Source organism: Phodopus roborovskii, unplaced genomic scaffold (assembly GCF_943737965.1).
Source record: "Phodopus roborovskii unplaced genomic scaffold, PHOROB, whole genome shotgun sequence".
NCBI classification, from domain to species: Eukaryota; Metazoa; Chordata; class Mammalia; order Rodentia; family Cricetidae; genus Phodopus; species Phodopus roborovskii.
In genome coordinates this window covers 6,354,634-6,381,107 of record NW_026126651.1, presented here as the reverse complement: position 1 = coordinate 6,381,107, position 26,474 = coordinate 6,354,634, and the positions used below count along the sequence as shown (strand labels likewise).

General features: G+C 42.1%; 2 protein-coding genes across 2 annotated transcripts; both read right to left on the bottom strand.

The window, feature by feature from the left end:
* Window positions 1-371: 371 nt before the first annotated feature.
* Window positions 372-1,461, bottom strand: LOC127213789 (mas-related G-protein coupled receptor member B4-like). The gene is given in 2 exon segments (XM_051174246.1): window positions 372-1,394; window positions 1,396-1,461. Coding segments are annotated over 2 exon segments (1,089 nt in total).
* A 23,045-nt stretch (window positions 1,462-24,506) lies between these two features.
* Window positions 24,507-25,555, bottom strand: LOC127213857 (mas-related G-protein coupled receptor member X2). Its single transcript, XM_051174304.1, has one exon. It carries the CDS (start codon window positions 25,532-25,534, stop codon window positions 24,566-24,568), a length of 969 nt encoding a protein of 322 aa, XP_051030261.1. The 5' UTR covers window positions 25,535-25,555; the 3' UTR covers window positions 24,507-24,565.
* Between the last annotated feature and the right edge of the window lie 919 nt (window positions 25,556-26,474).

Below are 26,474 nucleotides of genomic sequence, written 5' to 3'. Positions count from 1 at the left end.
TCATTTCTCTTAACATTTAGAAAACAACTTGTAAAAAAAAATATAGGGACATTTCTTTAAAGTATAGTATTCAGTTAATCTTTATCAAGTTCAATGACCAAAGAAATCCTGACCTGCTTTGGGCCTTCTTTGGAGGGAGGGTTTTTCTACAGCGTGAGCTGTCCTGGCCCCAAGTGATTTGATCCCAAGGGTTACACATGAGACAGCTTTAGGGCCCTGCAGTCAGTTAATTGTTTAACAAGCCCATTTTACCCAATTTCTACAAAATAACAATTTTCTGAACCAACCGAACAAGGCTGTGAATATGGCCCACATAGATAAAGGCCAAGTTGATTCTCCAAGCAGTTTTTTTTTTCTGATCAAGGATTCACTTAACTGCGACACCAGACTGTTTCCTGATCTCCAGGATTTCCTGAAGAACCCGTCTCTCCACCTTCCTCCCCAGGAGTGTCCTGCATGGCTTTCTGCAGTAGAATCTTCAGAGTCTTCCGTTGCAGCCTGTGGTGTCTAATGGAGCCAACAAGGAAGTAAATGATGGGGTTGGCACTGCTGTTAACACAGGATAGGAAAGTTGTCATTTCACAGATGCAAGGAAAAATTCTATGCAACTCCACAACACAATCTAAGAAGAACCAACCGATACCAAAGGGAAGACCAAAGAATAAGAAGGCCAGCACTGTGAATGCAATGGTCACATACAATCTGGTCACAGGAATCCTTTGTGAGCCAAAGAAGATCCTGACTAACAGGGCCAGACTGGATCCACAAGGAATCATAGATACTACTACTACAAACGCAGCAGCGATAAAACTGTAAGTCCTACAGGAAGAACTGTCATAATAATTAACCAGAAAGCCACAACTCTTCCCTAACAGGAGGCTTAACAGTAGAGAGAAGGCCCAGAGCAGGGCACACATGACAGATGATGTGTGTCTTGGTCGTTGGCAGTGATACCAGATGGGCCACAACACAGACAGAGAGCGCTCGACACTGATGGCTGCAATCATACACACACCTGCAAGGTAAGCAAAGATTAACACAGTGAAGGGAAAGATGGGGATATGGAAGTAGCTGATATGGAACTGTGCAAAGATATTTCTCAGGAAGTACACAGCCTGAAAGCAGAGGAAGAGGAAGTCAGCCCCAGCAAGGTTGAGAACATAGACAGAGAAGGCGTTCCTGTGCATTTGGAATCCCAGAAGCCACAGCACTATGGCATTTCCTGCCAGTCCAACCACGGCAATGGTGCCAATAAGAATATTCAGGATATTGACCATGTTGATACAGAATACGTTTTCAATGTAGTCGCTGTCATTCATTGTTGTGTTGGCAGTGCTCCAGGACGGTGTAGTTAGATCCATGCTTGGGAATTTTCTGCTGGTGCTCCTACAGAGTAAATAGAGACATGAGCACATGGTACTTTCTGTCAAGTCCACCTGGCTATGTGGGAATGTCTGGCATAGGTTCACAAGCTTGCAGAGATTAAGTAATTTATCCAATCCCCAAAGTGCTAGAAACTTCTTTAAATCCAGTTTTTACTATTCAGTCTATCTGCAGACTACAGCCTCTAGTGATATTGGGGTAGCTGGTGGTTGCAGTACAGTTGCTGATGTTTTATGCTGCGTAAGGAAGAGACTGAATTCTGACACTGACTTTTTAATTTAATTTTATTTATTTTTCTTATTTTAAACATCCATCCCAGTTCCCTCTCCTTCCCTCCTTCCCTCACATTCCCCCCCCCACTACCCTTCTATCCACCCCCCCCACTCCACAGGGAGGGTGGTGCCTTCCAGGAGGGGTCAACAAAATCTGTCAAGTCATTTGCAGAAGGGACTAGGCCCTCCCTCCTGTCTCTAGGCTAAGGGAGAATCCCTCCATGGGGAATGCGCTCCCAAAGTCATTTCGTGCACCAGGGATACATCCTGGTACCACTGTCAGAGGTCCCTTAGACTGCTCAGGCCTCCTTACTGAGACCCATGTTCAGGGGGTCTGAGTCGGTCCAATGCTGGTTCCCAGCTATCGGTCTGGGGGCCGTGAGCTCTGTCTCTACTGACACTGACTTTCTTTCTGTTCCAAGGCTGAGGTTTGTTCTCGGGTGTAGGAATATGGAAGACCCTGGCAAAGCTGTAGCTGCCCTCTGTCTCACTGTAAGGGGTCTATCAAACGGGGAAAGCGGAATCTTAAACAAGAGTCACGAAGGGAATGGCACTTCTTATGAAGACCTGGGTGCCAACAGTCACACTTCTTATGCTAGAAGGGCCGAGTCTTCATTTTGTAATTTGAAAACTAGAAGGCAGAGAAGCCTTGAAGGACATTAAGCACTTTTGTGTTTGTTTTTATGTCACCAGTGTCCTGCTCTCTGCAGGGTTATAGGAAAGATTTAAGAACTCTGTCCTCACAAACAAACAAACAAACAAACAAACAAACAACTATAACAAATGAGCAAATGAACCATGAGTTCAGGGTAGTTGAAAATTTGGAGTAAATTTTGTTCTGGTTGTGACTTGTACCTATGTGCAAAGGCACATGTCGTGGTGTCTCTTCACAGCCATAAAACCCCAACTGAGACATAGTCTATAACAGTTCACCCGAAAGTGAGGAATCCATATCCTTGTCAGAAACCCATATACATTTTTTTCTGTAATACATCATATTTTAGGTCATAAAGCATGCTTAGTGAGTATAAAGGACATTACAATGTTTTGTACAATATCAGTTCACAATGGAATAGCTTTAGAAGTGGTTACGGCCACAGCCCTTCCACTGATGTGGTGGGTACAAGCTACCCATGAATTAGACTGGGTCATTATCTAAGTGCTTAAGAACTGTTTAGCTGTTAAACTATTCATATAAACATTGGACGTAAGTATTGTTTAGGCTATCAAACTGTTACTATTACAATTGAAAAGTAAGACGCCACTTTTAACAAGAGCAGATATTGGGGACACAACTTCCCCATGCATCTGTTTGCTAATGAGGGGTAAGCAAGAGCTTTGGGAGAATGTGGCTGTATTTATTTTAAAACCTATTCCATTGGCTTTCCACTTACATGATAACAAAAGTGTGTATAATGTGGCAGAAATGTTTTATGGGATTAAGAATTGTTTATTCAGGACTTGTAATTAATTTAAATCGTAATACCTAGAGGACTACAATTTTGAAAAACCTTCACTCTTGGTTGCCTACTATTCTCATGACAACACTGAAATAATGTGTCCTACGATAAAATGGGAATGAAGCAAGATGTTTTCCTGGTTTAATACTATTTTAAAAGAAAAAGCAACCATTTCTGTATAAATCATTTATATAAATAAGCACAAAGAACATTGTGGTTTTCCTGTAACAATGAGACCAGCATAAAAGTGGCAATGGTTGGACATGCTTTCCTTAAACAACATGCGTTGTGGTATTGTCTCTGGGGGGAAGCACAGTTAGATGTACAAAATGGGCTTCCTGAAATCACATTAATATCATATCCTCGAGTTTTTCTCTCTGCATCTCTTCTGATGCTTTTCTCTGTGTTCTTTTCCCTATTTTTTTTTTTTTGAAAAGACAGCAAAAATCTCACTATGATCCCATGGTTGAGAGACCTTCAAGACTTTTATAGGCTACCAGAGAGACCAAGTCCATTACTTTCTCTCTTAATGAATTACCTGAGCTTTACATTAAAAGGGACCCCAGTTTGCATTCTGTCTGAATCAGATGACAAGCACGTTACCAGAAATTGGATAGTCAGAGATGAGTGGGGAAATGCAACAAGGCTTTCAGAGGAGCAACACTCCGGCTCATCTCTCCTTCTCCAGTACCAGTTTCTCCTGATGATCGTGAGAGGCAAGCAGTGGACAGCTCCCTTCTTCACGCTCTTGCTTTATCATTATTCTCCACGCATCTCCTCTGTCCCTAAGACCTGATCTTTGTAAACAAACACTTCCTGTGCTATTCTTCAGTTGTTCAATTTATAACCATCCTTTCCTTCTTGAGGGCAACACGCAAACATTGCAGATCAGCCTTGAGAAACAACAAACAATGAACCCGTTGTGCAGGGTTTTGCCCTGGGAAGCAAAATGGCCACACAACCTTCTTCCTTAAAGAAACAACAGAGATGAATAGGAATGATCTTAGGAAAGTAAGAAAAGTCTGTTTAAGCCGGTCATCTCTGTGCTTCAAAAGGAGACTTCTTTGTCATGCCTCCCCAGGAGGAAGCCCCGGACCCTGCATGTTGCATTTTGTAGTAGCAACACATGGGTGGGAACTCAGAGAAAGCCCATGACAGTACCACTCTGAACATTCTTGGAGCATATCCTTACCTTTCTCCCAAGGATGAAGAAGGCCCGTTAGTAGACTGATTCTAGACTTGGCTGCCTTGCTCTGAAATTGGGATTTGCCTTCAGGATCTGAGGAAATGTGTCTGACCCAGGTGTGAGGCTTATGAAAGTGCTGAGTAGTCTTTGTGTCACACAGCAGAAGCCTTTGGGTCCAGGTCCAGATGCCCACTAAGTTGTTTCTTGGCACCTGCCCCATTTACACTCTTATTGGCCTCTCCCATCCCATCCTTTTAGGTCTAGCTGTGTCCAATAATTACTCTTCCCTCATTGATGGACCAGTTCCCATCATAGCTGGCAACGTCAAGTAGTATCAATCAGCTTGAGCTGTGTGAGTGAATACCCGAGTCCTAATCATGTCATGCCTCACACACCAGCCTGTCCCACCCCATCCTGACTGGTCTGCCTTCCCTTAAATAATTGTTCTTCTCTCCATTAAGGGACAGTTCCCACAACCAGCAATGTCAAAGAGTGCCAGCCTGGGGTCTGTGACTGTGTAACTGAGGCCTAGGCAGACTACGCCGCCTTGCAGGCTGTGCGTGGTGATGGCTTGTCTCTCCTGCTACTTCCACAGCAGTGCTGAATTCAGTGTGGTCTCCTTCCAAAGGACGTTCAAGCTGACAGTCTTTTTGAATCCTCTGCAGGTGACCTAAGTTCCAACCCTTACCCATCTTCACACTCCTTCACTAGCGAAGAACCAGTCTTCATCTTCAAGGCAAAGATACAGCAAAGACAAACTACGCTCAGTCCTGTTTACAATTAAACCTCTGCTTCTCAGGGATTCGACTTGCGTACCTTCAGAACAAATGTTTCCGTACGGACTGTTCCAGGAATGGTAATCATGTCTTTGTTTCAGAAAGTTATTTTTAGCCGTCTTGCAACACTAATGCCGTTTTCAAATGGTCACGTGACCACCTATGCTTACCGTGTTATGACTACCCGTTGTGATTACCCTGTTTCAACCACATGTTAATTTCTAATCCTGTATCCCCGACTACTTCCCCTACTTGAAAACCCCCTACACCTGAGCTCTATCAAATGTAGATGGAGATTTCTGTCCCACCTGGTCCTGCAGCCCCTTAATCTCAAATAAGCAGAGGCTTATATTAAGCTCAGGCTCTAAATTATTTATTCATTTTTTAAAATTTATTTATTTTTTATTTTACATGTCGATCCCAGTTCCCCCTCCCTTTCTTTTACCCTCTCTGCCCCCTCCCATCCCCCACCCCCATTCCATATGTAGGGCTATGCTATCCAGGCGGGGTCATGTAAATCTGTCAAGTCATGTGAAGTACGGACTAGGACTTCTCTCCTGTCTCTAGGTTAAGGCAGTATCTTTCCATGGAGGATGTGTTCGCCAGGTCCTTTTGTGCACCAGGGATACATCCTGGCTCCACTGTCTGAGGTCTCTTAGACTGCTCAGTCCTTCTGGCTGAGACCCATATTCAGGGAGCCTGAGTCAGTCCCATGCTGGATTCCCGGCTATCAGTCTGGGGGCCCGTTAGCTCCTCCTTGTTCATGTCAGCTGTCTCTATGTGTTTCTGCAGCCTGGTCTTGTCCTCTCCCCTCTCTCTAAATTATTAACCCATTTCAATTAAACTATGTACTGCCTCTTCGTCTTGGCTTACAATGATGCCTTTCGTCAGTTACATGACATCTTTCTGGTGGCCCCTCTCTGCCTTTCCTCTTCCCAGAACTCTCCTGGTCTCTACCTATACTTCCTGCCTGGCTCCTGGCCAATCAGCATCTACTCATCAACCAATAAGAGGAACGTGCATTCACAGCATACAGAAGAGCATCCCCATCACATCCAGTGCTGAATTCTTGAATCCCATCCTAGGAGGGCAGCAGCCCATGTACTTGAATCAAAATGTTTGCTTTGTTTTTTTTTTTTTAATTAACTTGGCTATAATGATTTGGGTCAGTGATCTTTCTCCTCCCATATTTGGAGTTAATACTAGCACCTCTGAACAGAAATGTTGCTTTTTATTTTATTTCATCAGTACAAAGAAGTGTGTTGGCCCACCCACCTCATGAGCCACAGATGTCAGCATGTGTGCCAGTTCATATAACATGCTCTATAAAATTTGCTAATCTTATGTTCTTGGAGCATAAATGCTCTGAATTTTAAGCCTGTTCTTCTATGATTTAACCTTACATTCTTAAAAATCACAGGCACTTTGAGCACATATCCAGCTTTTTTTAAAAAAAAATATGATTTCATCTGGAAGACAAGAGGGACAAGTACCTTGGAGGTTATGGGAAGAACGCTGTGCTTTGGATGTGGCTTAACTCTGTTGACCAATTAGTGGACACCTGTTCAGCCAGGATGATGGCTTTGGGAGGGTCTGTGGGGCTTTTGAGGGGTGAATCCTAATGGCTGGTCCTTGGGAACTTGGTCCTGGGTTCACATGTGATCTCTAGTAGTGTTTGAGAGTTGTTGTAAAAGGAGAATGTCTGGCCTTGCTTGGGTCATATTGCTTCCTGTATAGAGACAGGATCTTCCCTCTGCACATGCTCCAACATCCAGCCTTGGCCCTGCCCAGAACCCTGCAACACATGAGATGCTCAAAATGATGTTTTATTGAGGTCTATAGTTTAGGTAATTTTGTTTTACCAACATCAAATACCCTTTCTGTTGAAGTCTTATACCAGTGTGGGGTTCACATTACTATAGAGTAGGTAGAAGCTACACCAATACATTATCGATTACTTTCCAACTTTCTTTTACACTAAAATTAATTTAGATTAAAATGTTAAAACAACTGAAAACCAATGCGTGGGACTGTAGAGGGATTCTGTGGCACTGACCACGCCCATTGGGGGTGGAGCCAGGGGCAGAAGTGACCTGGGGAACTAGGTCTGAGGAGGAGCCTGGGAGCGTTCCCTTGCATGCAGGACATGGATAGGAGAGCATCCGGCGGAACCTGCTGGTGTTCATGTGTCTACGTTGTAAGTTATTTCTTCCTGACTAAACATTTATTTGGCCTATTTGTTTATCCCGATCCTTATTAAAACCACAATGTGGGATTGAATGCCTACACGTAAGTCACAATCACTATCTGTGGGACACTTCCCATTGAAATGTCTTTCAGGAAAGTCTCCCCCGTCACCCTAGCCCAGAATAAGCAGGCACAGTTGACATCAGTCCTATTCCAGGCTTCCGTTCCCTAGGTTCCAGGAAGGTATAAAACTGAATTTTAAGTTTTCAGCTTTCTTCTTTCAGAGACCTCCCTCTTCTATTTTGTTTGTTTCTTAGAGCATGGCATTTGCCTTCCAGCTCCTGCTTACATTTCTGTCCTGACTCCTTCTGAAGATGGACTCTTATTCAGAAGCATAAACCAGGTAAATCCTTTTCTTCCCTAAGTTGCCTTTGGTCAGAATGTTTTGTCACAGGATCAGAAAAGAACCCCAGCTTATGCTGTTCTGAGGGGAGCAAGGAGCCTGTCAGGGACTGGGCTAGAGACCATTCTTGCAGTGTTTTCTTGGAGATCCTGGCTTTAGTGAAGTTGAATTTAAAGATAATGGGTTAATTTGTTTGATGAAGAAAAGATGTGTTAGACAAGCTTAAATTGTTGGAAAGGCGTGTATAGACAATGTCGAAGCTGCAACTGCCAAAGAGATTAGTATCATTGAGCAGAAACCTTGGGTTCATCACGGGGAAAATAGGAAAGTGTTTCCTTAGGGTCTGAACACAGATGCTGTTAACAGCTGTGGGCCTAGGAGTTGAGGCTTCATCTCAAATTGGCATCAGAACTTCCTTGTACTGGGCTTGAAGTTGTGAAAGACAAACATACAGGGGGGCATAAAAGGCAGCTGAGGTCAGGCAGTGTGGTAGTGTTGGACCCAGAGAGGACTACCAGGGAGGCCACTGTATAAAGTTGTGAAGGTGATGTTTAAGTTGTCAGGGAAATTCCAGGATAGTAGAGTTGCCAGAACAATCAGATATCAGCCAAAAAGGGCTTTGGGCACATAATGGAGCTGGCTGAGGAAGCTATGTGTGCTCCTAGAAGCAGATTTGGAGGATTGAGGCTCCCCAAGTCTTGTGGTGGGTGGCCCAAGTGGTTATGAACATCAGATGGCTGCACTTGAACTGAAGGACAGTGTTTACCCTGCCTGATTTTGGTTGTGCTTTGATCTTATCGGTTTTGGATTTCACAATTAGGAAATGTTAGGCTGTTAATTGTTACGAGTAGGTTTTCCCGCCAGTCTGGTCCCGCCAGTCCCACTGCCACGCCAGCCCCAATTAACACACCGAGACTCTGTATTTGATAATGTACTGGTTTCTTATTGGCTAGCTCCGTCTTAATTATTAACCCATTTCTATTACTCTAAGTGTTTCCACGTGGTCTCATCTTACTGGAGAGTGAGGCTGGTGTCTGTTCTCCCCCCGTCTCTACATGTGGACTCCTCCTGACTACTTCCTCGAATCCTCCTTGTCTCCTTGGTACCAGGAGTGGGGTTAATTGTGTTGTGCCTCTTAATTCTTGCTTTGAGAATAGAGCACTGAATGGTCCTTGTATTTTCAGATCATCATGAGCCTGTGGATTTTAGAGGTGGAAGGGATTGGATTAGACGTGATTTGTTCAGATGTTAAACTGAAAAGAGGTGGAGTCATAGATTTTAAAGGAGTCCTGGGATTCTTGGCAATAAGCAACATAGTTGGATTCCTGCAAGAATCTCCCGACAGGTAATGTTTAAAGTTGTGAGTGAAAAATCTAAGCTGGAGACTCAAGGATATTGAAGAGGGCAGGCATGTGGAATGCCTGAAGAGAAATGATGCAGGGAATTAATGGAACCAGCCACAGAGAGGAGCCATGTGGCCACAAGAGGTAAGACTAGAGGCAGCAATGTCTGAGCTTATTGGAATTAATGCCATCATAGCATGTGCCAAGTGTGCCAGACATAGATCTGCAGAATTTAATGTTTTTATTCCGTGACTTAGTTTTGCTTTGGTCAGATACTTAAAATCAACAATGAGGTAAGCACACCTCAATCCCCCTTTGTTCATCATTGTGCTTAGCAAAAGCAATAACTCAAGACTTAGAAAAAGTGTCTCACAGAGTATCAGAAATTCAAGTTGGGAACAATTTACAGTGTCATGCTTAGTTTGTGTTAGGCCCTGGTAGTCTCTCTTTTTAAAGGAATGAATGTATACATGCAGGTTTATAGTGTTGGATGATTTGGAAGATGTAGAAAGTAAAAGTGCAAACGCAACAGAAGGCGTAGACAAGTGATGGAGAAATTCTTGTTATTCCTAAGCCTCTTTGGTGGGTAGCCCTGAATGTATTCAGGATTACTCAAGCATGCACGAATAATTGAAGTTTGTTAGTAGGACATTGAAATGAACATGATGCACATCCCCGTTGGGCAGCAGGAAGCACTTAGGTGTACATAATGACGATGGGAAGTGCATCTGAGATGGTTGCTGGCCAGAGGAAGGAGAAAGGCAGTGAAGGTGAATTCTGAGTGCTGTTGCTGAGAGGGAGTGGAGCATGGGCAGGTCCAATGGAGGGCTTCTAAGAGGAGTGCAGTAAACGAAGAGGACAGCCCAACACGACACGGCTCTTCTCTGTGCTCTCTTCTACAGGACGGGGATTTCTTTCCTCTTTTTTAAACTTATTTTTTCTTATTTTACATATCCATCCCAGTTCCCTCTTCCTCCCATCCTCCCATGGCCCCTGACAGTCACCCCCACCCATCCCCCCCCACTCCACAAGGAGGGTGAGGACTTCCAGGAGGGATCATCAAAATCTGCCAAGTCATTTGGGGTAAGGTCTAGGCCCTCCCTCCTGCCTCTAGGTTAAGGGAGAATCCCTCCATGGGGAATGGGCTCCCAAAGTCCTTTTCTGCACCAGGGATACATCCTGGTTCCACTGTCAGAGGTCCCTTAGACTGCCCAGGCCTTTTGACTAAGACCCATGTTCAGGGGTCTGAGTCACTCCAATGCTGGATTCCCAGCTATCAGTTTGGGGTCCATGAGCTCCCCCTTGTTCAGGTCAACTGTCTCTGTGGCTTTCTGTAGCCTGATCTTGACCCCTTTGCTCATCACTCCTCCCTCTCTGCAACTGGATCCCAGGAGTTCAGCTCAGTGTTTAGCTGTGGTGTCTGCTTCTGCTTCAACAGCTACTACATGAAGGTTCTATGATGACATATAAGGTAGTTATCAATCTCATTATCAGGGAAGGGTATTTATGGTAGCCTCTGTAGTATTGCTCAGATTGTTAGTTGGGGTCATCCTTGTAGGTCTGTGGACATTTCTCTAGAGTCAGTTTTCTCTTTAAACCTATAATGGAGGCTCCCTCCATTATGGTATCTCTTTTTTTGCTCTCGTCTATTTGTCCCATGACTCAGTGTTCCTGGTCACACATGTTCTCCTCCCCTCCCCTTCTCTTTCTTTATCGTAACTCTCCCTTCACTCACTCCCTAACCAACCCCCCACGCCCAATGTGCTCAGGAGATCTTGTCCCTTTCCCCTTCTGTGAGGGACCTTGTATGAATCTCTTAGGTTCCTCCTTGTATCCTAGTTTCTCTGGCAGTGTGAATTGTAGGCTGGTGATCCTTTGCTCTATGTATAAAATCTACATATCAGTGAGTATATACCATGTTCCTCTTTTTGTGACTGGGTTACCTCATTCAGGATGGTTTCTTCACATTTCATCTATTTGCCTGTGAATTTCAAGATTCCATTGTTGTTTTCCACTGAGTAGTATTCCATTGTGTAGATGTGCCACATCATCTTTATCCATTCTTCAGTTGAGGGGCATTTAGGTTGCTTCCAGGTTCTTGCTATTACAAATAATGCTGCTATGAACATAGTTGAGCACATGTCTTTGTTGCATGGATGTGGATCATTTGGGTATGTGCCTAAGAACGAGAGAAGACCAGATTCTGCAGGAAAAGCTGCTGCCGGGGCCTGGGTGGTCTTACTAGTATTTGCTGTTCAGTAATTTGATTAAATGAAAGCCATGCATTTGGGAACTTTTTTTCCCCCCAAGTAACATAGGCGTCATTCAACCTTCTTCAGCAAATTATAGGGCCTTAAAATTTACAAAGCTATATATATGAATATTTCCAACTCTCCTAAGTGAATACCCAGAACTCTCAAACTGAATACCCAGAAAAGTAATTATTAGAAATATGACTGTAACAGTAGCAACTCATAGAGCCACCTGCATACTTTTGAGATTTCACTATTCTTTTATGCCTGTGTTGATAAATATTTTCCATTTGATCTTTGTTAAGCTGACAAGAGTGAAATGGTATCTGCAACACATACTTTTTATTTAAATATTAAAAATGAAAGAAGTAGACTCTTTGAATTCCATTGTCCAGATACCACCACATCCTATCTTACCATCTAATTACTTTTATCATTAGCATCTCTGAATAGAAACTTTTTCTTTTGTTAACTTGTGCATATGAAGTTGATCTTAAGATCTCCCTAAGGAAAGTCAGAAATCCACATCTAGAACAAATTCTTTTTCTTTACTATCTTATATGAAATCTGTTCTTTATGTCCTTACATTATAAATTCTCACTTGGCATATTCACTCTCATTTTCTATGATTTCTCCCTTTGATCTTATTGCTACAATTACTTTATGATACTTATAAGTTTTTTAAATTGTGGTTTAACTAAGAAATGGACAAGGACATAATGTTTAGGAGGCCGTAGGTAGAATGCCATGATTTGGATATGGATGAACTCTATCCTCCCCTAGAATTCATGAGATTGATGTTTGCTCCTCAGGGTGGTGGCTTTGGAAATTTTTGTGTGAGTTTTAACAGGTAAAACTTAGAGGATGGTCTTCAGTATGTTGGGGGATGGCCTCAGGAATCAGGTTGAAGAGACGGATCAGTGTTGAAAGTGTGTACTGCTCTTGCAAAGGACCCTATTGTGTTTCCAAGTATGTGAAGAAACTCACAGCAACCTGGGACTCCAGCTTGAGGGGAATCTAATGTCCTCTGCTCCCCTCTGCAGGTGTCTGCACTCACTTGCACATACCTCCCACATAGAAGTTTTAGTTAACCTTTTACAAAAGAATATCCACAGATGTAAAATATGTATATGCAGGTATTTATGATACCTATTAAAAGTGAAAATTAAAAAGGAGCACAATGGGATACAGAATATAGAATATATATTAGAATGTAATATAAGTTATAAAAAATCAGATGGTACCATCTTCTGCTGAGAAGGAGTATCAGGAATTGCCATATACTGTGGGTAAAATAAAAGAAGGTGCTAAGGAATGTATAAAGTCAGGTAAAATTTCCTAAAAGTACAAAAAAGAGGCTTGCTGTAAAATACAGTAGCCAAGTTATCTAGAATTAATAAATTAATAAAAAACCCATGCCCCGCATAACTTTACAAAAGCAAATGTAGCTGAAGCTAATGACAGAACCCTAGCTAGCAGGTATAAGGCCCTGGGATCAATCACTAGCACCTCAGAAGCAATATAAACAAAATTTGCAATAGTGACTCTCTTTGCCACATCTAGAAGTGTACAAAATGTTCTTTATAGGTAAGTGAATGGGAAAAGAGCGGAACATCCATACAAAGTGAATTATTAATCACCATTAATGTTAAAAGGGCCCACTATAAGAGGACAAGGAGGAAGTCCAAATGAAGTTAGTTTAATAGAGCCACTTGCTGGATCAAAGTAGCAAAACAAAGCATTGGAAGACATAAATCTACAGTGACAGGAAATAGTGATTACCATGAGCGACGGTAATGAGAGCGTACAGGATGTTTAGAGCATCAGCGCTATTGTGTATGAGACTATGAAGACAAGCCAATGACATTCTATTTTTGTCAAAATCCACTGAGCTGCATTCCAGACAACCAGACACCATGGCTGCTTGCCACGAACTGCCACCAGCTCATTGCCCTGTCCATCACTGTGAGACTCCAGTGATCCTAACCGGTCCCCCCCCCCAGATACTATCTAAGCCACCATAAGAGGCAGGAGGTCCAGACCCCTCAGTGCTTGAGGAACTCACTACAGCCATGCCAGTGGGACAGAGCTTTTCAGTTGAGCTATCAAGCCTTGAGAACCAGTTCAAGGTCACACTCCAGGGGAAACGTGTTCCGAACTTCTTGATCAAGGTACTGCAACCCCTATATTGTAGGTGATAATCAGAATACCTGGGGTAGAGGTTATAGCACAAGTACCAATAGACAGAGGACACCACATCTTTTTCATGCTTTTAAAATTCAATTTACAAACAATATTATTTTACGTATCAGTCCCAGTTCCCTCTCTGTCCCATCCATCCTCCCATGCTCCCTGCCAATGCCCTCATCATATCCCCCATCCACTCTCCAGGAATGGTGAGGCCTTCCATGGGGGATCATCAAAGTCTGTTATAGCATTTGGGGCAGGGCCTAGGCCCTTCTCTGTGTATTTAGGTAGAGAGAATATGCTTCCATGGGGAATGGCTCCCAAAGTCCATTCCTGCATTATAGACAGATACTGGTTCCACCACCAGAGGTACCACAGACTGTCCAGTCCTCCTAACTGACACCCACATTTAGGAGGCTTGGTTTGGTTCAATACTGGTTCCCAAGCTGTCCGACTGGAATCAATGAGCTTCCCCTTGTTCAGGTCAGCTGTCTCTGGGTTTCCCCATCCTGGTCCTGACCCCTTTGCTCATCACTCCTCCCTCTCTGCACCTGGATTCCAGGAGTTTAGCTCAGTGTTTAGCTGTGGGTGTCTGCTTCTGCTTCCGTCAGCTACTGGATGAAGGCTCTAGGATGGTGGATAAGGTTGCCATCACACAGTATATATCTTGCAATTGTTCATTGCAATGGATCATTCTGACTCCAGGCCTCTGACTTCTGCTGCCCTATTGATCCTGGGCCCTCACTGGGATTCCTCCTGGATCACCTGTTGTTGTTCTGTGTCATGGATATCCTGCAGATTTGAATCTGCAATAAGTTGTAATTTTAAAAAGTGGCACACGAGAGAAATACACCGTTCGACAGAGCTTAGGGTGAGGGGTAAATGGGGAAAGGGGAGAGGGGAAACCAGCCTCTGGGGACAGGTGTGGCAGAAGAGAAGAGAGAGGCAGAGAGAGAGAGAGAGAGAGAGAGAGAGAGAGAGAGAGAGGGAGGGAGGGAGGGAGAGAAATGGAGGGAAGGAGGAAAGGAAGAAGGGAGGGAGGGAAGGGAGACTGTTTGGAGTCATGGTCATACTGCAACTAGAGTCTGTATTGAAGTCTATGGGCCACCAGGAGCCACTTAGAGGCCCAGGGGTCTGGTCCACAATTTGTGGCTTTATTGGGAGTCTGAAGGCCATGCTGCAGTGGTGGACATACAGATCTCAGTGAACATCAGGTGGTGGTGGCTCAGATCCAGGGAATCTGTATGTTGACATGAGCCATGGAAATCAACCCAGTCAGAGTCTGGCTGCACTAGGGCCTTGGGCCCAGACATGACCCCCAGCTGCAGCCGTAACCTGGATGTTACTCTGGCGTTGGCTATCAGTAATGCAACTTAGGCCTCAGGTGCAGCATGGCTCCGGGGAGCCAATATGGTCCCAGGTGGCTGATCAGACCCTGGACAGATCCATGTTGCAACAGGAATAATAGACAACAACTCAGACTCTGGTTGCTGTTAGGCCACAGACCTAGACATGGCCCTTGGCAGCAGCCTGGGTCTGGACATCACCATGACCCTGGGTGGCAAAAAGGCCTCGCACATCAGCCTACTCCACTGTCTTCATGTCTTCTGTTCAGCCTCTTTCCACTCTACATGAGTGATCCCTATTTGCATCAGATGGGTTGTGGATGTCTCCCCTGCCAGGGTCTTGGGGACCCAGGATGCACTGTGGGTAGTTTGCACCCACCTGGGCAGAGTCCTCACCATTGTCCTTAACATAATATGTTTTACCCTTTTCTTTTGTAATACGGTGCATCCCTACTGCAGTTTCCAGTTGGTCCCCTCTTCCCAGTCCTCTCGTTACCTCAGATCCGCCCCTTCTGTTTCTCTTCAGAGAACACCGGGTCTCCCAGGAATAATGACCAAACATGGCGTAGCAAGACACAGTACGACTGGACACAGCCTCTTACATCGGAGCTGGGCAAGGCAACCAGTAGGAGGAAAAGAATGTCAAACACACAACAGAACCATAGACAACCCGCTCCAACTTTTAGGAGTCCCACAAAACACCAAGTCCTAGCCATAACATAATTACAGAGGATCTAGCTCAGGCCCATGCAGGGTTCAGAATTACTGCTTAAATCTCGGTGAGCTCTCATGGGTTGGTTCTGTGGGCTCTTCTCTTGGTCCTCATTCGCCTTGGCTCCTTGCAGCTCTTTCTACTCACTTTTCCATAGTGTCCCCTGTGCTCCGAGGGAAGGTGACTTCTTCTGATCTCCAGCGTGGGCTCTCTCTGTACCTAATGTTTGGCTGTGGATTTTTGCACTTATTCCCATTAGCTATTGGTGAAAACTCTTGTTAATTGGACTAGGCACCGATCTGTGAGGATAGCAGAATAATTTGATTTTTTTCTATCCTAGGTTTCTGGGTTATCCAGCCTCTGGTTCCTGGCCATTCAGACAGTGTCAGACATGGACTTCCTTTGCTGGTATGGGCCTCAAATTAGATCAGTCATTGATTGCCTAATTTTCCAGTTTGTTTATATGGTGGATCACATTGACAGATTTTTGTATGTTGAATCATCCCTGCAACACAGGTATGAAGCCTACTTGGTCATGGTGGGTGATTTCTGTGATGTGTTCTTGGATTCCATCTGCCAGTCTTTTATTGAGTATTTTTGCATCAATGTTCATGAGGGATATTGGTCTGTAGTTGTCTTTCTTAGTTATGTCTTTGTGTGGCTTGGGTACCAAGGTAATTGTGGCCTTGTAAAAAGAGTTTGGTAATGAACCTTCTGCTTCTACTGTATGGAACAATTTGAGGAGTATTGGTATTATCTCTTATTTAAATTTCTGGTAGAATTCTGCACAGAAGCCAGTTGGCCCTGGGCTTTTGTTGTTTGGGAGCCTTTTGATGACTGCTTCTATTTCATTAGGAGTTATAGGTCTATTTAAGTAGCTTATCTGCTCTTGATTTAATTTTAGTAAGTGATAGTCATCCAGAAATTTGTCCATTTCCTTTGAATTTTCAAATTCTGTGCCATACAGGTTTTCAAAGTATGACCTGAAAATTGTCTGGATTTCTTCAGTGTCTGTTGTTATGTCCCCCTTTTTGTTTCTAATTTTGTTAATTTGCATGTTCTCTCTCTGCCTTTTGGTTAGTTTGGATAAAGGCTTGTCTATCTTGTTGATTTTCTCAAAAAAAAAACAACTCTTTGTTACATTGATTCCTTGTATTGTTTTCCTAGTTTGTACTTTATTGCTTTTAGCCCTCAAATTGATTATTTCCTGGTGTCTACTCCTCTGGGGTGAGTTTGCTTCTTTTTTCTAGGGCTTTCAGGTACGCTGTTAATTCTCTAATGTAACTATCTTCCATTTTCTTCATATGCGCACTTAGTGCAATGAACTTCCTTCGTAGCACTGCTTTCAAAGTGTCCCATAAGTTAGGGTATGTTGTGTCCTCATTCTCATTGAATTCTAAAAAAATCTTTAATTTATTTATTTCTTCCTTGACCCAGGAATGGTGCAATTGTGCATTGTTCAGTTTCCACGAGTTTGTAGGGTTTCTGCAATTTGTGTTGTTGTTGAATTCCAACTTTAAAGCATGGTGGTCTGATAAGATACAGGGGACTATTCCAATTTTTTGGTATCTGTTTAGGTTTGTTATGTTGCCCAATATGTGGTCGATTTTAGAGAAGGTTCTATGTGTAGCTGAGAAGAAGATATATTCTTTTGTGTTTGGATGGAATATTCTACAGATGTCTGTTAAACCTATTTGGATATATCTTCTGTTAGTTCTTTTGTTTCTTTGTTAAGTTTCTGTCTGGTCCTGTGTAATGGTGAGAGTGGGGTGTTGAAGTTTCCCACTAGGAATGTGTGAGGTTTTATATGAGCTTTGAGGTTTAGTAGTGTTCCTTTTAGGAATGTTGGTGCCTTTGTATTTGGGATATAGGTGTTCAGAAGTGAGACTTTACTGATGGACATCTCCTGTGATGAATACAAAATGACCTTCTTCATCTCTTTTGGTTGATTTTGGTTTGAACTCTATCTTGTTAGATATTAGGATGGCCACACCTGCTTTCTTCATGGGTCCATTTGATTGGAAGATATTTTTCCAACCCTTTACCCTGAGGTAATATGTCTTTGAAGCTTAGATATGTTTCTTGTGTGCAGCAGAAGGATGGATTCTGTCTTCATATCCATTCTGCTAGCCTGTGTCTTTCTTATTGGTGAATTAAGATGATTAATGTTGGGGAAAAGTAAGGACCATTGATTATTAATTCTTATTTGTTTTAGATTTGTTGGTGGTGGTGGTATTGTGGGTATATTTGCCCCACTTTTTCTTTTGGTTCTGGTAAAGTGGGATTATCTATTGCCTGTGTCGTTTTGAGTTAACTTTCTTGTGTTGGACTTTTTCTTCCAGAACTGTCTGTAGGGCTGGATATGTTCTACAAACACTGAGAGTCCATGGATGCCAGCCCAGGCTACTATACTCAGCAAAACTGTCAATCACTATAGATGGAGAAAACAAGATATACCATGACAATGCCAGATTTTCACAGTACATATCCAGGAACACTGATCTTTAAATAATTTTTTTTTTTCAAAATGCAGTGTTCCTGCTGTTCCTCCATTATGTATCAAAAGAATATATCTTGTTTCTTGATCCTTGGAGGCTTGCAGCTAGGAGCTTCTGTAAATCTCAGATAAAAGCTTTGAGTTTGTCTTTGAAAACCGCTGGTGCTATTACAATTTTTGGGTTGAGAGGAAGTTGTAAATTAGCTAAACCCATGTTTTACATTGTGGTAGGCATATATGTTTTAGGTTCTGTGCTGAAATATTAGAATTTAAAAATGAAATCTCCCTAAAAACATCTTGTGTTAAAGGCTTGGTTGAAAGATAATAAGGCTTCAAGGGATTCATTTTATCATGAGGTCTCCAATTTCATCATAAGAATGACAATGTATGACCCATAGTTAGTTGGAATGGTTGGGATTGGATTCAAAGTATATGGTAGGGCCTGGCTACTGAAAGTAGATCACTCTAGGAGGGCCATTAATCATATTATGTCTTTGTGACCCATTCAAGTCTTTGTTTCCTGATGATCATGACATAGTCATATTTTCTTTACTATTTCATTCCATCATCATGTTTCTGTCTTACTCAGTATTTGAAGCAATGGAACTTGCAAACAGAATGACCTCTGTGAGGCCATGAAGAAAAACATTGTCTTCCATTTTAGCAATTAGTTATGTAAATTACTTGCCTTTAACAGCCAAAGATTCACATGACCAAGTGAGAAGGTATTTGCATGGGTCATTAGTATCAATAGTTTCTTATCAGTTTACATAAAAATGTGAATGAGCTAGAGATAGATCAGCAGTTAAGGAACACACTGTTCTTACAGAAGTCCTGAGGTCTTTTCTCTACACTCATGTCAGGTGACTTATACACAATTTTGAGGTATCTGACAACTCTGGCCCCCATGGTCACCTGCACTGATATGTAATTACACATATAGACACATGCAATACTATTAAAAATATAAAAAAAAACTTGCGAATCAACGCTGAAGCGACAAAGTTTAAAACTTATGGAGACACCATTAAAAATCAGATAATTGTGTGGCTTGGGGAGTCTATGGGACCACTGGCAGTGGGACCAGGATTCATCCCTAGTGCTTGAACTGGCATTTTGGAGCCCATTCTCTTTGGGGGGATACATTGTTCAGCCGGGATATAGGGAGGAGAGTCTTGGTCCTGCCTCAAAGTGATATGGCAGACTCCGTTGACTCCCCATAGTGAGCCTCACCCTCCCTGAGCAGAAGGGTGGGGGTGGGGAAAGGTGTGAGGAGTGGGAGGGAAAGAGGGAGTGGGAACTGGGATTGGTTTGTAAAACGAGAAAAGATTGTTTTAAAATGTTTCTTATGAATAACCAGTAAATACATAGTTACTCAGATATTTAATTTCCAAAATCATCAAGAAAATACAAATTAAAATTCAAGGGCATGCTGCTTTGTACTTCTTAACATGGTTTAAGTTCAAAGAATAAAGACACCATAGTCCTTTGTTACATCTGAATGACTGCATTCCCCATATATTTCTGATGGGAAGTAAGGCAGTAACACCTTGATGGTGTTAGGAAAAGATTTTACTGTGAATTCATCTTCAGTTTCCACATATATTTTACTTTAGATTCTGTATTCAGGACATATGAAAAATCTTTAATCTTTAATGATAATACACGTGCAATCCCAATATGAAATACTTAAACTGCGGCTTTTCTATCTACTTATACAGTGCTCACTCAGCATCATAAATGATGAATCAAGAAACATAATTACATTGATAAATCTCTAAAGCATATTGTGCTGTGTGAGAATGGACTTAGGAAATAAAGGAATACAGATAAGCATTTGAGTAGTGCATAGGTTTACTCATATCAACTCCACACTACCTGTACATGAATGATAGCAGTATATGATAACAATATCATACATGAACTAAACTTGATTACCATGAAATGTATTCATGATATGATTCTTATTAAGGTAATGCAAAACATTATAATGATATAATGATAACAACGATTTTCTCTTGGGCAAGTGAAGTGACTTTGAATATCAGGGAATCTTTCAGAAGACTTGAAATGTTTTGATCGTATTCTGAGAATATTGAGAATATGGGTATATTTGTTCTCCAAATACATGTGTTGTACAATTATAACTTGGATATGACTCTCTATTAAACTCTAGCAAGGCAAAAAAATTACTAGTGTCCACAGCAATTTACATTAACATAATATTTCATAATATCAACAATTTGTAATTCATAATTAACTTTGATGTATGTAGAATAAAAGCTAATTTGTCATACATACTCTTTAGCAATACTTCTGTTAAGATAGTGTTCCAGTTATGTTTAATTGTCAGCTTGAAAAAGCCTAGTGTCCTATGAGATGAAAGCTTTTTAGCAGATTCATCTAGATCTGGTTGGTCAGTGGGCATGTGCATCAGTGACTATTACTAATTGATTAATGGTAGAATTTTATTAATTGTTTACTAATTGATTCGTGATCCCAGCTCACCAGGGATGCAGCATCCCTAGACAGATCTTCTTGGGTTGTATAAGAACGCTAGATAAGCATCAGCAAACAGGAGAGAGGCGGCAGTCAGCATTCCTCCCTGGTTTCTGCTTCATATTGATGCTTGAATTCTTACCTCGCTTCCTGCACTGATGAACTGGGAGAGGAAGACAGAGAAAACAAATCCTCTCGCCTCCTCAAGATAGATTCATTCAGAATGTTTTATCGCAGCAACAGAAAGGAAATTAAAACAGAAACTGGTACAGGGCGTGGGTTGTTCCTGCGACACACACATAGCCATGTAGCTTTTCATGCCTTTGGATCATTTTGTTGTGGCTGAGACATTCTAAAGGACATAGAGAAAAACTACTGACAAACTACCAGTGCAGGTGGGCAGTTTAAAATTTTCTGCTTCACTGAGAAGTCTGCCAGACACACTATGGCCTATGGGCTGAAGATGGATGCTCCAATGTTACAGAGAAACTTTGGGTGACTGCACAGGAAGCAAGATGCCTCTTAATTCTAGAGTTTATATACTATCCTTCTGAGGTCTTTGGTGGAGTTGAAGACAGTTATGGTTGTGATTTTCCTTAGTTATGACAAAAGATAAGTTACACATAAAACTTTAGACTCACATTTATAGGATAGATGACAAAATACTTTCTTTAAATTTTACCAAATGTTAGTGGACTAAATATTAACTATAGTTCTTGCTTGATAACTGTTTTGTTATATATATACTTTTACTATGTAAAAGTTAAAATATTTCTTTTTATTTAGATAGAAAAAGAGGAGATTATGGGGGATGTCCTTCTGTATATATGTTTCTCTTATTGTTGATGAATAAAACACTGATTGCTCAGTAGTTAGGCAGGAAGTATGGGTAGAGCTATGAGATGAGAAGAATTCTGGGGAGAGGATGCAGAGAGTGAGCCACCAGAGAAAGGCGCCATATAGCTACTGGGAAGATAGGATGTGCCAGGCATTCTCCGTAAGAAAAAGCCATGTAGAAATACATAGATTAATAATTAAGAGAGGGCTAGCTAGTAAGAAGCTTGAGCAGTTAGCCAATCCGTTTATAATTAAAAGAAAGAGTCTGTGACAATTGGCAGCTGAGGTTTCAGAATCAGCAGTAACTAAAACCAGAGCTGTAGGTCAGGTGGTGGTGGCACACACCTTTAATCTTACCACTGGGGAGGCAGAAGTAGGCAGATCTCTGAGTTTGCAGCCAGCCTGGTCTACAGAACAAATTCCAAGACAGCCAGAGCTACACAGAGAAACTCTGTCTCTAAAAACCCAAACAAACAAACAAACAAACAAACAAAAAGCCATATCTGCATTATTGAGGAGGTCCTGTTTTTCTCTTGGATGATGGGATTGTGGGTCACCTGGGCTGAGAGTCCCCTGTGATTATAAAGAGTTCAGTAGCTTTGAGATTGAGATAACAGGAATGTATTGTCCCTATGGTCAGCCCACAGAAGCTATAGTCTGAGACAGCCTAGGCTGTATTTTAATTTGGCAGCTGAACCTGACAATGATTAAGAGTCTTCCAGGGGACACTAGTTTTAAAGTTATGGAAGACGTATCATTGAATGGGTCATGGATAGGAACGTGGCCTTTGCGGCATATGGTGGGTGGGCGTCTCTTTGGAGAGTCCAGGAGTGGCCCCTAGTGAATGTTCGTCATTAATTGTAGTGAAGACCTAGGAGATTGGAGATACCAGGACTATGAGATGTTTGCCAAGGACAGGGGTAAATGTGGAGTGTAGCTTACCATGAGTCTAGGGGAGACAAACCATGTGTAATCTATGTGGGACAGCTGAAGGGGGACTGCTTAAGCCTTTGGGACACGGAGTACACAGATGGTGGATATTGAACAATAGCATTTGAATTTATACTGCTGGATATTTGGGTTGACTTTCTGCTGTGTTCTTTCATTTTGGAGTAAGAAGCATGATTTGCTTTCAATTTTAGAGGAACCTACAGTTAAAAGACATCTATCTATCTATCTATCCATCTATCCATCCATCCATCCATCCATCATCTATCTATCTATACAGTGTTCTCTCAGCATATATGCCTAGATGCCAGAAGAGGGCGCTAGATCTCATTATAGATAATTTTGAACTACAATATGGTTGCTGGGAATTGAATTCAGGACCTCTGGAAGAGCAGCCAGTGCTCTTATCCTCTTTAGACTCAAGACTTTGGGGGTTTTAAGTGGACTTTTAGTAATTTTTAATGAGACTTTTAATGCAATTAAATTTTTAGAGACTGTGTAACTCTTAAATCTAACCATTTTATGTGATGGTGTTAAAATAAGATCTCAGGGACAAAGATTTTAAAGATTATAGCCTAAAGTGAAGTTGACAAGTGATGAAATATCCTAGTTAGCAAACTGTCATATTGTCACAGCCTAGTATCTCCTGGGAGCAGATATCTCATTTGAATAAGTATTTTTATTCAGTTCGTCTATATGCATATATGTGAAGTATTACAATGTTTGTTAATTTATGCATAGGAATTAGCCTTCCGTGAGCCTTGCCATAACTTGTGCAAGTGGCTTCGGGATGTATAAATGAGTGAGCAAGCAAATCAATAACCAGTGTTCCTCAGTGGTTCTGCCTTCCATACCCGCCCTGACTTCATTTAAGGTGAACCCTGGCCTGGAAGAATGTGCCATTTAATTCTTTCCTCCTCTAATGTTCTGTTGGTCAGAGTGTTGTATCACAGGAACAGAAAGGAATCCTCAGTGGTTCTGCCTTCCAGACCTGCCCTGACTTCATTTAAGGTGAACCCTGGCCTGGAAGAATGTGCCATTTAATTCTTTCCTCCTCTAATGTTCTGTTGGTCAGAGTGTTGTATCACAGGAACAGAAAGGAATCCAGAAGAGCATGGAAGAAACAAGAAAGGTGCAAATAGCCGAGACTCAGTTTTTATGGTTTCAGGCTGAAGCAAGGACTCTGACAGGATCTCAGCTAGGCACCATGCCTGTGCTATTCTGTTTGAGAATATTGGCATCATTGTACTATTATTCTGAGAACTTTATTGAAGTTGAATTTAAAGATCATGCACTGTTTTTTTTTTTTTTTCTTGAGAAAAGGTGTATGGGCAAATTTAAAATTTTGGCAAGAAGTGTGCAGACATTGAAGAAGCAGAAACTGTTAGAGAGAGCAAGTCATTACAAAGACCCTGAGCTCTGCACTGGGCCAAAAGAGAAGTTTCTTGAAGGGGTCATATACAGAAGCAAATACACTGTGATCCAAGAAGGCAGGGCTACATCTCTATCAAATGTCAGAACTTGGCCTTGGGTCTACATAGTACTCATTTTGATTGAATATTTGTCATGAAATATGGTCCCCAGAGAGGGATGGTCAAAATACACATGGAGACATGGGAGAGACATGACCTTGGAGTGCTAAGCAAGGCATAGTAAAAGGGAACCATAGGATGACACTCTACATTAACATTCAAGCATGCATGGATATTGATGTATTTGGTTACAAAACATGATCTCACTCTTCCAGTGATATAAATGGCATAAGCAATCAACTTGGAGGTGATGATTACAATCTGGTGAATGAAAATTTAACAGGCTGTCTTAAATTTGTGTACTAAGTGATTCATATGAGATATATTTATGAGGTTGTGACCTCTCCTAAATCTTCATAAATTAAAGGATACTAGGATTGTGGGTAAATTTTATGCAATTATTTTAACATTGAGACAAATGTTCTTTTAAAAATAAAGAGAACACTTGGGCAAAATCTAACCATCATTTAATCACTGTCAAGTTCAATGAACTTGAAAATTCTGAATTTTTCCTGCAAGGCCTTAAGACTTCCCCTAAGGGAAAGCTTTCTCCACAGTGGGAGCTTTACTGGCCCTGCATAGCAGGTTTAGCAATGCAGTAAGCAGTACATGATTGACAAGTTTGTCTCACTCAACTTTCACAAGAATAATTATTTTTTCAACAGATTTAAGGTTGTCAGATGTCCAATTGAGAAGGGTATAAAAATTGTCTACATGGCCAAGGACAAAGTTGCCAGCTGCTCCACTAGACTGTTTCCTGTCCAGAAGAACTCCTCTCTCTACCTTCCTCCTCAGGAGTGTCCTGTATGGCTCTCCTCAGAAGCATCTTCAGAGTCTGCCTCTGGAATCGGTGATGCCTAATGGAGCCAACAAGGAAGTAAATGAAGGGATTGGCACAGCTGTTAACACAGGATAGGAATGCTGTCACTTGATAAACATTACAAGGGAAAACCCTATAAAGCTCCCCAATCCAACCTAAGAGGAACCAGTAGATCCCATAGGACAAGCCAAAGAGCAGGAAGACCAGTACCGTGAGGGCAATGGTCACATACAGCCTGGTCACAGCAATCCTGTGGGAGCCACAGAAGACCCTGAGCAGCAGGGCCAGGCTGGACCCCGAGAGGACCACAAGTAAAACGATCAACCAAGCAAAAGTGATGAAATCCAATCTCTCACACCAAGCGGAAAGAGAACTGCCAAAGAAGATACCACATGCATTCCCTTCCAGGAGGCTCAGTATCAGAGAAAAGGCCCAGAGCAGGGCACACATGGCAGCTGATGTGCGTCTTGGTCTTCGACAGCGGTACCATATGGGCCACAGGGCAGACAAGCAGCGCTCAGTGCTAATGGCGCTGAGCATGCTCAGACTTGAAAGATAAGCAAAATTTGACACCGTAAGCAAATAGATGGGCAAGCCAATAAATATTGCATGGACATGATAAAGTATTCCCTTCAGAGAATACAGAGTCTGAAAGAAGAGGAAGAGGAAGTCAGCCCCAGCCAGGTTGAGGATGTAAACAGAGAAGGCATTCCTGTGCATGTGGAAACCCAGAAGCCACAGAACTATGGCATTTCCTGCCAGCCCAGCCAGGGCAACGATGACTCTAAGGACATTCAGGGTAAAGATCTCTGTGGCACAGTATAAATGCTGATAGTCGTCACTTTCATTCATCGCTGTGTTGTTAGTCCTCCAGGCTGGGGTGCTTAGTTCCATGCTTAGAAATTCTTCACTAGTGTTCCTGAAATAAAAAAACAAGGCATGAACACATACTATATACTCTCTGCCTCCCTCCCTCCCCACCAAACTCTGTGGGAATAATAGACCCTGGTTCACACGGAGGCAGAAACAGCTTACATAAATTAAGTCATTTGTCAATTTTTAAAATTTCTCAAAGTTTTTTATTGACTTGGGTTATGTGGTGGTTTGAAAGAAAATGGCTCCCATTGGGAGTGTCTCTTAGGGTGTGTGGCTTTGTTGGAGTAGTTGTGGCCTTGTTTGAGGAAATATGTTGTCACAGTGGGGATGGGCTATGAGGTCTCCTGTGCTCAATCTGTGTCCACCGTGGGACGCAGTTCACTTGCTATTGCTTGTGGATCAAGAAATTTCTGCTCCTTCTCCAGCGTTATGTCTGCCTGCCTGCTACCAAGTCCCACCATGATGATGATGACGGAGTAAACCTCTGAAACTCTAAGCCAGCCACAATTAAATGTTTTCCTTTGTAAGAGTGGCATAACCATGGTAATTCTTCATAGCTGTAGAAATCCAAACTAAGATGGAAATTGGTACTGCACACTGGGGTATTGCTTTGGTAGCCCTTACCATACTTTCATTTGGAGGCATTTGAACTTTCGGAGGTTGCAATGCTTCGAGCATTGCTCAATGGACAATACTAGTAGGAGAGTGGAAGCTAGTGGTGTTGAGGGTGATTTGAACTTTGGGGACCTAACTCAACAAGTTTCAGGAGAGAAGAATGTTACTGTTGCCTAGAGATCATTCTTTTGATGCTTTGAAGAAGAATGTGGCTGCTTTTTGCCCTTGTCCATAGAGTCCTCCTGAGGCTAATGTGAAGAGCTTTGGATTAATTCTATTGACAGACAAAAATCTCAGAACAGCCTAGTATAGATTCTGTAATGTGGTTATTAGTGATAACTCT

Coding starts and splice junctions, on each gene's coding strand:
- LOC127213857 (XM_051174304.1), bottom strand. CDS start 25,534: ATGGAACTAAGCACCCCAGCCTGGAGGACTAACAACACAGCGATGAAT.